Source organism: Ambystoma mexicanum, chromosome 11, assembly GCF_040938575.1.
Source record: "Ambystoma mexicanum isolate Mex_15411 chromosome 11, UKY_AmexF1_1, whole genome shotgun sequence".
NCBI classification, from domain to species: Eukaryota; Metazoa; Chordata; class Amphibia; order Caudata; family Ambystomatidae; genus Ambystoma; species Ambystoma mexicanum.
The window spans coordinates 1,100,882,599-1,100,896,340 of NC_090934.1; the positions used below are offsets into that span (position 1 = coordinate 1,100,882,599).

The 13,742-nt window shown below is 42.9% G+C and overlaps 1 protein-coding gene across 10 annotated transcripts in view; it reads right to left on the reverse strand.

Annotated features, from left to right (window-relative positions):
- The window catches only part of HERC1 (HECT and RLD domain containing E3 ubiquitin protein ligase family member 1), a 3,379,312-nt gene that overhangs the window by 821,343 nt on the left and 2,544,227 nt on the right, over positions 1-13,742 (reverse strand). For all 10 annotated transcript variants that reach the window (XM_069624399.1, XM_069624403.1, XM_069624396.1 and 7 more), the window contains exon 53: positions 11,506-11,642. In XM_069624399.1, the coding sequence (XP_069480500.1) occupies positions 11,506-11,642 (137 nt within the window). The remainder of the gene's footprint in view (positions 1-11,505; positions 11,643-13,742) is intronic.

The following is a 13,742-nucleotide window of genomic DNA, read 5'->3' on the forward strand; positions in this document are numbered from 1 at the left end:
TCCATCCCGTTCCACAGATTCTGCCACCACTCCTCTGTACTCACTGATTGATGGTTTCCATACCACTGACCCAAGTGAATGGACCTTTCATTTTTTAGAGAGGGGCAGAATGACACAAGATGTTTAAGGGATTCCACCTCCTTGCAACAGAAGCGGCAGGTAAAGTTTGGGTCGGTAACTCCTGCTAGAAGCATGATGCGGTCTTTCGTTTTGTATGCATTCAACCTGAATAACATGAATAGCCTGCATGCTTTTGAATTTGGGAAGCGATTCATGTATGGTTGCAATACATTGTAGCTTCTGGCTTCCGTGGGGGCATCTTTCATGGCGCTAGCGAGCAGGCGCTCGCTACCTGTGTTGATCCAATCGGCGCGCCATATCTTCACTTTCGCTGCTGTCGAGTTTGAGTGGAGGGTTTGTAGACTGATGTTGTGGATTGTTAGTAGATCGTCTCCTCGTTTCACCCATTGAGACAAAATGTCTGGGCCGTTGTCTCCCGCATGATGAAAGATCTTGAATTGGAGGATTCCCTCTTCAGCTTTAGATTTCCGGAACAACGCTAATTGGTTCCAGCAAATCCTGGCATGCAGCGATACCAGCGCGAGTGCATACCTTCCATATGCATGCAGAAGAGATTCCTATCGGAAGGCTTAACGCCTTGGACCAAAACATGTGCTCCAATGAAGCCCAATGTGTCGGTGGGCATCCAAAGGCATTTTCAGAATCGGGACCACTTTTTGCTCATAAAAATTTCTCAGTGGTCGTATTGAAAAGCGCCCCTATTTTTTATGGATTACAAGGGCCTGACATGCCAGCTGGCCGCATTTCCTCTTGGACTCAGTCACCCACGGCTCATCACAGATACTCGAGTTCAAAATCATGCCTAGATATTTTACGGAGTTTGACTTCCGGAGATCAACATGATTTAGTGACCACACTTGTTTTGAACGCATTTGTTTTTGACACATTCTTAGGTTTTCAAACACCAAAATTTCGGTCTTTGCTGGGTTGATCGTCAAGCTGTTCATGTTTACGTATTTTTGGACCGCGTCCAGTTTACGTTGGAGGCCGATCGGAGTTTGATCTACAATTACCAGATCATCGGCATACATCAACCAGCTTATCGGCGATGTGTTGAGCTTCGGAGGGAAAGCCCTCACGGATTGAATTGCTTCTCCGATATCGAAGATGAAAAGGCTGAAAATTGCAGCTGCCAGCGGGCAACCTTGCTTCACTCCTTTGAGAGTCCTGATTTTGACAGACAGGGTGCCCGCATGATCAAGCCGAATTGAGATTGATGTGTCTGTGTGTAACTCTTTTATTGCCGCGAGTAGGTCTTCCGGGCAACCCCAGATTTCCAGTTTATGCCACAGCACTTCCCGATCAATCATGTCAAATGCCATGGAAAAGTCAACAAAAGCTGCATAGACTTTCGTATGGCTTCCATCTTCAGCAGATTTAAGATTAGCAGGTTCAGTGAGCACCCCACCATTTTCACAAAGCCTGCTTGTCTTTCGTCCACTTTTTTGGCAGATTGGGCCCACTTATTCAGTTTGTTTTGCAGCAATGATGCATAGAGCTTACCTAGAACGTCAAGCAGTGCCACTGGTCGATAGTTTTTTGGTGACGCTCTGTTCCCTTTCTTAAATATTGGCACTATTATCCCTGACTTCCATGAGGTTGGCACTTGTTTCTGCGAGTTTATTCTTGCAAAAAGGTCGAAGCACAAGTCAGCCCACAGGTCAGGAAATTGTTTGATCATGAAGTTTGATAGACCATCCGGGCCCGGGGCCCTTGAGTTCTTCGTCCTCATTATTGCCTCTCGAATTTCAGCTCTTGAAAAGTGTAAATTCCAGTCGGATTCAGTTATTGTGTGCATATGTGGATCCAGGGTTTTGTGATATAGTTCTGTGAAATGCTGGACCCATTCAGCTTCCGTCACCTGGCATCTAAGCAGGGCCTCTTGTGGGGTTTCCATCTCATTGATTGTTCGCCAGAACTCTCCGCTGTTCTTATCTGATAAGATCTTTAACATGGCCTCTGCGTCATTCTGGTGTAATACAAATTGATGGCTTTTGATCCAGTTTTTATATCGCTGTTTAGTTACTTTGTTTCTTTGCGTTATTTCGTCTTCTGGACCTTGATTATTTTTCCTGATTTCAGCTCGCATGGATCTTTTGCGTTGCATCACCATTAGATCAAAACAATGTTTTTTCCGGAATGACCAATTTTTCATTCCGTTATTTTTGCTTTTAAATTGCGCCAATATTGGTGCATATTCGATCTCTGACGGTATCAACTTGAATTGGGAGCATATGTTGACCACTTCGTGTTCTTCCAATCTTATTCGCAGACGATTTGATTCTGCTGAAATTTTCGATCCCCATTTTTTGCTTAGGAATCCTTTTGTGTAGTGAAATTGTGCTACCAGCATTTCGTGGTCACTATTTGGCATTGCACGAATATTCAAAGATTTTATTCTCGCATGCAATGTGTCAGAGATAAAGATGTAGTCAACAGTCGAACTGGAGCTTTCACGCTGCCACGTGGGCTTCGGTGGAATGTCTCCTAGGGTACAGCCATTTAACATGGACAGGCCTCTTGCATTCATTTCTGCTGACCAAGTTTGAGCAAGGTGGCCTTTGACGGCACTCTGGGGTTTAAAGAGATCAATATTTAAGTCGCCACAGAGTATCAAGCCAGATCCACTTGATGATTGGAGCAGATTGTCAATTATGGAGGAAACTTGATCTATGAAGGGATAAGACCCGGTTGATTGATGATTCCAGTACACATTAATTATGTGGATGACATAAGTCAACGGTTTCTCTATAAGCTTTCTTATTTCGCAGACTTGAATGTAGGGCGTATAATTTTTAGAGTTTATCAAGCGGTAACCTGAACACCGTTTGATCAATGTTAACAGCCCTGCTACCGGCCGCCCCTTGTCAGCTTTTGTTGCTGGATTCAAAGCACCCTCAAATTCAGATGTCACGGGCAGGTCGTGAAGCCAGGTTTCTTGCAAGCATATCAGGTGCAAGTCTTGGAACCAAGCGTTATTGAACAGATGGAGAAAACCGCACGTGTTCCATGACGCAAGCAAACACTCCTGGTCCGAACTAGGCTTTGAACATTAGCTGTGATTTTTATTATTTAGAGTTGAAGCTAGCCAGTTCCATTCTTGCGTTACAACTTTTTCTTTTCCGTTAATTGGTGATGAGTCCACCGTGATACCCGCTGGCTCTCCATTGATTATCGTTATTTTGATTTTCGCCATCGGGCTTGATCTGTCTGCCTCGGCCTGCTCCCTGGCTACAGTGTTTTGGGAAGTGGGAGCAGAGTGTTGCCTGTTAAAGTGTGACCCTCCTGATCCCTGCTTGGTCTGTTGAAGCTGAACAAGAGCTTTAGAGCTATGAGAAGCCTCTCGAAACCGCGGCGTTTCCTTTAGCGTGTGTCGTGAGCCGCATATTCTATCAGTCTTCAGCGGTTTTTTACTGCATCTTTCTGGCTCCGCTAATTTGTAAGTGTCAAAGTCCATCGATAACAAATCTTCATCGGCCTCTAGTATTACATTCGCGATTATATTGGAGTTTATATGCAAGATCACCTTGTCTGTACACCGCTCGTCCGGGAATTCAACTATTTGCAGATCTTTTGAATCCAGTGATCTAAGCCGAGGTATATGGTGAAGTAATCTTAACACATTAGATCTGTTCAAGATAAATTTCTCGCCACCTGCCAACCTCTCCAACATAATTTTGATCAAGATAGGCGTTGCATCCGATCCGTTTTTTTCCTGTCGGTTCTCAGTCTTATGATTGCTTCTTTTAGACGATGCATCTTGATAGTGGTCGACTTTCTGTGGTGAGGCTTGTATGGCGAACGGTGCAGACATCACCGGCCCTTCGTTTTTTTGTGTGAGTTTTACTCCGTTCACTGCTTGTTGGCCGACTTCACTGAGATCCAACTTCTTCTGATTAAGCAGTCTGTGTCTTTCCCATTTCGCTTGAAGTGTTATGAACTCCGGGCTCCTAGGTTCAAAATCTCTCTCCTCACCTTCTCTAGCCGGAGACACCAGCTCACAACGCCTCTGGGCATTACCTCGTATTGATGTCGACCAGGAGCTCTGGCTCACTTCCGTCGTGACTCTTTTGGGAGATACTATTTCTTTTTCCCGAATATTCGGGTCAATGCTGAGTTTCGGGGCGAGTATCATTTGGGAATTTTTTTGTGTACCTTGTTCACCGAGCGGTGCTTTCGTAGTAGCAACGCACTCTGGTTCTGTCTCCTCATAAACAGATAGGTCCTTTAATTCTTTCTGAATTGCCAGGTCTTCCTCGCCTGGCAGAATTTCAACTGCGGACGTTTTATTTTCCACTGTTTTTGGTTGGACTGCTGCCTTATCATTGATAGTGTCCGCTAGTTTAAGACTTGCTTTGTCAACCAGTTGGAACATGTTCAGATTCCGTAAAAATTTTCGTGCACCCTTTTGTTGATTTTTTTTTTCCGAGCAGGTAGATTCTTTAGCTTTTTCTCTGTGCAAGGTGGAATTTTTTTTGCAACCGTATTGACTTTGGTCTGAGTTTCAGAATCTTGATATTCGAAAATGGGGAAAAGCCCGGCGGAGGTCTCAATAGCCGCGGGGCGTTCAATCAGCTCAATCACCTGTACTACTTCGTTTGCAAGAGGCATTGAGCCAGATGCCTTTTGAGAGTCTAGTAAGGCAGGGTTTGCAGCGTTTTTGGCTTGGTGGAAGGCCGTGTTAAACGACATGTCTAGAGCATTAGGAAGCCCCACATTTCCACTCTCCGGCACGCCGTTTTTTATGGGAATCTCTACCACAGATGCATCCAATGGTGATAAAACGTTGTGCACAGGGGACCCCGGTACATTCCCTTCAATTGTGAGACTTTCCAGTGGTCTGACACTTAGGTTCTGAGATTGCAATGGCCGGAGCGGTCGTGTCGAATTCCTGGTCTGCTTCTCAGCATTAGATACGGCTTTTCCAGGGCATTGAAACTCTGGCCTTAATGCCTCAGTCATGTCGCTGACACAACCCAGATCTTCTCCTCTTTGTGTGATCCGAGATTTTTGAAAGAGGGACAAAGCTTCCTTCGCAACCTCTGCAAACAGTTTATTGTCGATCGTGTCATTCTGTTTCACATCGTTTAAAGAATTCAATCCTGCCATTATATTGTGATTTAGCTCCTCTTGTTTAGCCTTTTGGTCAGTGTGAGATAATTCTAAATGCAACACTTTTGAGTTCATCATGGCCAGTAAAGCTGTAATGTCTTTCACATTTTCGTTTAGAGATTCATACAGCTTGGTGAAGGGCGTTAAGGAAATGGCCATTGCAGATGTTAAGGCTATTAAGAGTTCATTTGCTGGTACATGCACACAAGGGGCTGCACGTCCCTCTCTTCCTTTCCCCTGAGAGGCACGCGGTACTCGTCTATACCGCGCTGTTTCTCGCCGTATTTTAGGAAAAGGGCGTTCGATAAATGACGAATCTCTTGCGGTTGAGTCATTTTCCGAGTCTTCACTAATTGTAGAAGTGATTTCTTGAGTTTGAGGGCACAGCCTGGGTGTAAACGCTGCAATACTGTGTAAGGGCAGTCTTTTCTGAGAGTTTACTATGTTGCTCTGGTGTGACGATGATGACTCGTCCAAGGATCCAGCAACCACCGGTTTGGGTCTTTTGTAGTTGCCGAATCCCCATATATCACGGTTTACATTTGTGATATTGGCGCAATTCCTTTTCTGAAGAACTTTAGTCATCGTGTCCTGCACTGGGGTGGATGTCACAGACTGTTTAATTGAGTAGGATTTATTTAAATTACTCAGGTTTTGTAACTCCGTGGAGACCACCTCTGAAGGGTTTCTCTGGTCAGCGGTGGGGGGGCCCACATCACTGCCCCTTGGGGCACAGCCTAATTGTGAAACACACATTGCAGCACAAGTACGAGCTGCTGGTAGCAAGACCTGAGGGGTTAGTATTGATGGTAAAGCAGGGGGCGTAATCTCATAGACGATTGCCCTTGTGGTTAGGGACAGGTTTACAATATCACTTGTATCCTGAGAAGCACATGCCTCAAGCACGACATCAGAGCCGGCAGTGCTGCTAGCAACGAGTTCTACATTCTGACTCTCTGAGGCTGCCGCAGCAACGCAGCTGGCAAGGCGAGCCTCTGCCAACAGGCGTTGCTCTGCCTCCGCGTCTCCAACAATCGCGGCGCATCCTCCCATCGCTTCTGCTTCCTTTGACAGGCTCCGCCCACCGTCAACGACGGGAGCTGCCGAGTCTGCCGGCAGCGGCCTTGCCTCCCACTGCTCCGCCTCAGTTCCAGCACTGGCCGGGGCCGCTGCAGGCTCCGACCGACCTAACACACGGAGAACACCCTCCGCCCCCGGAACGGGGCACGGCTCCCCCAACCCCACTGGTGAGTCATGTAGTACGACACGTTGAATACCCATTATAGTAAAAAAAAAAAACTTTACCTACAAAAAGAATGCATTTTTTTCAATGCATTTTTTTCAATGCTTTTGCATTCGATACCATGTATTCGATGCAATGTCTGGATACCAATTGAAAATATGACAACATTTCTCTTCAACACACCAGTTCAAAGTGAGTTTCCTGGTATACTCTTTTACCAGGAAACTTTTCAACTGAAAACTCTTGATAACCTGGTTTACTCTCTAGCCAGCAATATCCCCTTTTTGGCTCACACAGATCCCTGTGTGTACTCTCCTGCCAGGTATCTCTTTCCAAAAAGGTTCACTACCTGATGCTCTTATCAGGTCTCTCTGCAACATTCACATTCCTTTTAGGCATTACACAATTGTATTTCTTCACTAGCGCAACTTTGTTGACTTCAGTTATTATTTGTGCCAATTTCCCCCCATACTAATACCCCATATATGAGTTTTATTTTCAAGCTGTCCGTCAATCTTTCTTTCAACATTTCATGGCAATGTTTGTTCCAGGTTTCACCCAACTGACATCTCATATCAGGAGAATTGTACCATACTTGCCTTCTCTTTTCAGTTCTATTTGATATGTATTTGAAAATGCTTCCCAAATACTCTAACGTGTTCACTCATCCAGTGGCCCCCTACGTATATAGGTTGACTCACCGGTGGTTCATTGTGCGGCTGCTGCAAGGCGTTTTCACTGGGCAAGCTTTCTCTTTTTGGCAGAGTTCCCCACGGCACTTCTCCTTGAGGTTGCCTCTGGGCTCACTTCCTGCACCTCGCACTCTGCAGCCGGTTTCCTCATCCTTCTCCATTCTGTCAGCTGCAGGTGATTTTCAGATTTAAATGTCCCGCACAGCTGACTAGGATCTTGACAACTAGACTGCACATTACATTTGGTATCATATTGACTCCTTGCTCCTCTTCTTTGTCTCAGTGCTGAAGCATCACTCAACAAGCAATGAAGACCATGGATTCTTGATTGCCAGAGGAGTGACCACATATTAGAACATAAAAAGCCTTTCTGAAGATCAGATGTCTTTCAAGCGATCGAAGTACAAATTAAGAGGTCTACACTCAAGTTATGTACAGTTCTCTCTGCAATGCTGATTTATTAACAAATTATTGGTATTGAAATTAATCAATACTCATTGCAGCAGCATTCAACTTGTTCCTATGACCACAGTGAGTAGCCTCATGATAATCCCTCTAAATGTTTGTCATGCAAATACATGGCGCCACAACTCAATACCTTTTACTTACGATCCTTCAGCTAGCAGTGCCGACATAGCCCCCAGCCCCTGTGGTCGGCTTTCCCAGCCCTGCAACCTATATTACCACTCTCATATGAGCCTGCTGTGAGTTCCGTCTCGCCACCTCGCTGGACCCACTACATAGGGTATGACAGATCCTCTCTCCTAGAGACACTTTTCTCATGAACCGATCTGTGTTCCTGAATAACTTGGAACGATTTCCGTTCTACAGCATACAACCCTGCAACATGTACACTTGCAGCCATTGATTGTATGGCCTACTTGCATATCCATTATAGCCCCTTATGTGTATCTCTATTTCGGCCGCGGGCCCCGTACCACGAGACGTGGCTCTGCCAGATTGTGCACCGGCCGTAATATTCCTTATGCTCGCATGTACTTCTGAAGTAGCACCCTATACCATGAGGCATGACTTTGCCAGACTATGCACCTACCCCGATTGTGTCCCTTGTGCATCTGCACTCCTGATGTAGCCCCCCTATCATGAGGTGTGGCTTTGCCAGACTGTGCACCTACCCCGATTGTGTCCTCTGTGTATATGCACTCCTGATGTATTCCCTGTACCATGGCACTGCCAGACTGTGGACCTACCTTGACTGCATTTTTTTACGTTTCCTTACACCTGTGGTAACAGGCGTACCTTGTGGCATGCTCTAACAGATCTTACTTCCAAGAACCACCTGCATGTTGTAACCTTTTTGCGTGGCCCTGCAATTTGTAGAAAGTTACCTTGTACCTACTGTAACTAGCGCCTAGATGCCTGAGGGTTTGGAGCGCTGCTATACATTTTTAAATAAACCAAATAAGAACAATGGATCATAAAGGAAAACTCTGGAATTCACAATCCCCCAGCATAGGGAATAGCAGCTAAAATTGAATCTTCCATGAAACCAGTTTGGCACTGGCAGTTATGGGCTTGTGAGTCAACAATAAAGTAATCCCATTTGTAGTCTTAAGCGAGGTGGACAGAGGCTAACATATTCCAGAGCCCATTAAAATTACTGTTAAGTGTTCTGAAAGGAAACTCATTCATCCTCCGATATTATATAAGCTCATAGCAACTACAAAAGATATTAGAGCCCAACTGAGTGCTTTATTAAGGGAAGGCAGGATCTATGGAGCAATTTACCTATTACTTTTGAAAGTGCAGCAGCTATTCCGAAAGTGAATGATGTGAGAGCTTAGGCATCCACGTCCTTGGAAGAGCAGCCTCATGTAGGATGTAGATGGCGATTACCTCAGAAGTGGTTAAGACATTGATTAGATAGTCAAGTGCTCAGTGACAGAACCAAGGCATCATGCACATATACAGATACATTGTTTTCTTGTTGCTGGCTCTCAACCTGCTTCGATTATTTGGCTTGAGCTTGCAGCATTCACCAGATGGACTAATTAAAGTACCATATGATGTTTAAGATATATCCAGTTGCCAGTTACATAGATTCCACAAGTGAGCCTACCTTACGTGCGAATGTAAAACAAAGTAGTAATGGCTTTAAATAAGGAGATCATTTTTCTCTTCCAGAAGAGAAGAAAGGCTTTCAAGGCACAGAAGCTGGCATTCCTCTCCAGATAGTTTATTTACAGATGCGTTAACAAGGTAGCAGACATGCAAGTTCTCAATTGTTTAGCAATGCACACGTTCCGTGCCTGGTGAAGTGGTCTGGGGTGGTTGGAGGTTGCGTTGAGAGGTGCTCACACTGACAGTGAGGCGCTTGTGGACCAGCTTGGAATGATTCAACCAATCGTGAGCTTGACGAACACTTTGCAGGAAGGGGCCAACACACACTAATGGTGTTGGTCTAGTGGTTGTACGCCGGATGTTTTACGCACACCCAAACGTAGTGGTTTCCATGGTTACAATACAACTGCAGGCAGGAAAGCAAAGTTTTGCCGGAACAAATGCTGCAAGTCCACAGAAAATGCAGCTGGCAACAGGTAAAACCATTTACCTTTCACTTAAACCCACATAAATACTACATGGGCTGCTCAAGTAGTGCGACCACGTTGACTGATCCAAGCCTTCAAAACTATTAATCTATTCTACCCATTGCCACTGGTGAACTGTGTACCCAAGAAGCAACCCACGCCTTCCGCAATCACGAGGAAAGGTTATTACATATATCCCTCCAGTCGAGAGAAAAGCAGTTTATTGCCGTTTGCTGAATGCAACTTTAGCATTGCACTTCTTCACACACTCCAGGTCCTGTTCAACATTGGGGAAGGATTTAGTTCATCCAGCCACCATTGAAAATGAGTTTGAAACCATGATTGTTTAACCACTGCAGTTAAGAATATTTCCAGCAGCCATTGATAACCGTTGAATCTGGAAGTAGTCGCTACTAGAAGCATGTTCCTGTATTGCAGGGCTGCCGAAACACTGGGGAAGGTTTGTCTACACATATTCCTTCAGTTTTTGAGTATTAAAATTAAGAAAATAGTGAACGCACTGATGAACACAGGTCTTCTATCAAGAACTGCACTTCAGGACTCATGGAAATAGTGAATGAGCAATAGCATTGGACATACAAGTCCCTTTTTTAATTGAATATATGATTTATGTACATAAGATTTCTATGAAGACGCAGACAATGTTACATTCCACATGGACCACATCACATTTAAACCGTGGAGAACATTGTAGTTTGTTTTATTGAATTGCATGAATTGCAAGTCACATGGGGAAATAGTAGCTTTATTCTCATTCTAACTATTTTTCTTTTACACCTCAATCTTGTATTCTCACTTACGGCTGAGAGCACAATTTCAGTTTAAATACATGGAACTGGTAAGAAAACTGTATATATAGGTTTATAGTAAATTGCCTTTTTTTTATATAAGATTTGATTCTTAGTGTTATTATCTTTTTTGTTTCAAGCAACTAAGAAATGTTTATTTAAACAATGAAAAAGTGCCTGCTGGTACACCACTCAACAAGGATCTCAGCATCTCCATTATAGCACTCTATATGAGGTCTTGAGAAAATAAGAACAAATGACAAAATTACGCCCTCTGCTATTGGCATATATATGTTGTTCATTGGTTTACAATGGTCCTAGCCAACGCCAGCAGGGGCACTCCCTTCTGTAGCCAGTGACAGAGCCAAGGCATCATTCTCATATACAGATATATTGTTTTCTTGTTGCTGGCTCTCAACCTGCTCCGATTATTTTGCTTGAGCTTCCAGCATTCACCAGATGAGCTAACTAAAGTACCATATGATGTTTAAGATCAAAAGGTACATATATCCACTTGCCAGTTACTACAAGTTACATAGATTCTGCAACTGAGCCTCCCTGCCTTGCGGATATAAAACATTAAAGAAGTACTGGCTTTAAATATGGAGATCTTTTGTCTCATCCTGGGAGAGAAGAAAGGCTTTCAAGGCACAGAAGCTGGTATTCCTCTCCAGACAGTTTATTTACAGACGTTTGAACCAGGGAGCAGACATGCAAGTCCCCATTGAGGTCTCAGAGAATGTGTAGCAGAGCAACCATTTATAGAAGGATTAATTTGGGAGGAATGTATTAAAAATCGATGGAGGTCCAAGATACAACACACATACACAAGCTGTTTGGGGATACTTAAAAGCTATGTCTGAATAGGGTAGGTATTAAACTGTTAGCCATGTAGATGATTCAAAGAACAAGATAATTAATAGTAAAGTGTTCGTCACATCGTGGGTACAAAATTACATAGTTTGAGAAATGTTAGAAGGCGGCTACAAAAACCTTAGAAGTTGAAAATTAAATCATACCATTGACTTGCCAGATATTAACCATCTTCTCACAAGCTCCGGCCAAATACTTTCCACTGACACTCCAACATACAGGAGATAAGCTTGGGTCATTCGGAGATCCCAAATTACTCATTCCTTCCTCTGAGATGCCTTCCCTGCAATGAAAAAAGAGTAGATGTTTATATTTGTTCACATTGCAACATCTTTTTATCAGTAATGTTAATATTGCAATGTATATAGTGCCAAGTATACAAATCCTCCAACTTCCAAGAGCTGTAAGATGTGATGACTCAATTTACTGGTACTTGCTTTTATAAACTCTGTTGGGATTCAAACCAGTGAAAGAAGGATGTACATAGGCATCTTAACCAAGCACTCAACTTACTGAGCAACTTACCGGTTTAGTTCTGTGATGTAAGCCTAGATCCCAACTTAGTTCTGTCACTCCTTTTATTTTGCTTTAGTTCTTTGACATAGCCATCTATTAGGGGTCATGGAAAGGCAATGAGGGTATCTGGGGGCCAATGTGAGTCACCCACTACTTGAAGTAACCCCTGAAGTTGGTATATGGCGTATCCCCAGAGTTCATGCAGCATCCCATATCCTGATTCACAGTGAGCCCAGCAACTAACCGTTCAGGAAACCCTCCTGTTGTAGACCACCAGGGGATGTGTTATATGGCAGGCAGAGAAGTGTCCCCAATAATAAAAAATAATACTACCAGGAAGCAGATACATATAGTACCTCATTATAAGAAGGGAATTGCAAGAGATACAGTACATCCACAGTCAGCATGCCACACCTGGAGGAGAGCAGGAGAATAATTTGCCATCTATGATATCATATCTACTCCAAAGGTGGAGAAGACCAGGAATGGAGTGCAGGGAAAATAAAAGACCAATCCCAAAACACAAGGCTAATGGGAGAAAAAAGCATCAATCCGAGAGCTTATTGTGGCGATTAAATCCAGCATTACGCTTTAATAAGAGGAACACTTTGAGGGAGTTACCACAACGTTCCAGAGAGTTGAGATTTTACAGAGACAGTTGTCGGAGGATAACAAAGCAAGCACAGTCCCTAAGAAAAAGAAGACAACATGATATTTTTTTTTTTTTTTTTTTATTTGCATTTGGTTCATAATACACAACAATTCATGCAGAACCTTTACAAAATTTAAAAATATTACAAATGATCGTTTTACAATTACAAAAATAGCTCTAATTCATTCTCGATGTATTTACAAAAACTTGCCAATTCGTATATTAAGGGTTTGTGACATCCCTGCATCATTCTGGTCCATAAAACTTCAAGACAGTCCTCAAATTCATTTTCCGCAAATTTCCTCAATTTGAGTGTCCTTATATTCTTAAAATGCGGACAGTACAGTATAAGATGTTTCAATGTTTCGTACGATTCATTACATTCAACAAATCGACATCCCACGCGATCATTTAATTTATTCATATCCCAGTTTTTAGTCCGTTCCCGTGTATGGAATAGATTCAATCTAAAGCGAATATATACTTTTCGGATATTTTCGCAAGGGAATAACGAAACATGGTCATAACGTGGAATGCGCTGTTTTACATGCATACTGTATTCCTTATATAACACATAGTTTTTAATTAAATCAATAGTAATACACCAATCCATTTCAAAAAGTTTTTTCTTAACATAACCGGGACGATATTGCATGTCCTCCACGGTTGTGTTTATATTACCTAAAATTTGTTGCATTTTCAATTGATAATTAAAAAGGGATTTTGGATTTTGCATACCCAACATTTTATTTAAATCGGTATACAGTGAGTTAATGGGAGGATAATGAATTTTAACGTAATTGGACAATTGTCTCCATTTCCAGCGAGTTGATAATGAAACCAGACCCAGTTCGTGTCGAATAATAGCATTAGGAGTTGACATCGGGAGAAACATTGCAGATTTTAAAAGAGAACCCTGTATACTGTCAAGCACGCTAGTCATGTCACACAGACAGATATCTAATGTGTACAATATGACACTTTCGACTTTCAATATCATAAAGTCTATTAGCGGGATTAAAGAGAATTTGCAGTATTGGCTATAAATCCTTTTCATTTGAGACAACAGTGGTCGAGTTTTGTTCCTAATAATATTTGACCATGCGTTAATCGAGTTAAATGCTGATATGTAATACCCTAGATAGATAGCATTGTTCACTTGGCAAATTTGTGTATTCAATATTTGCCATCTGAAATTCGCGTTTTTTGATTTCA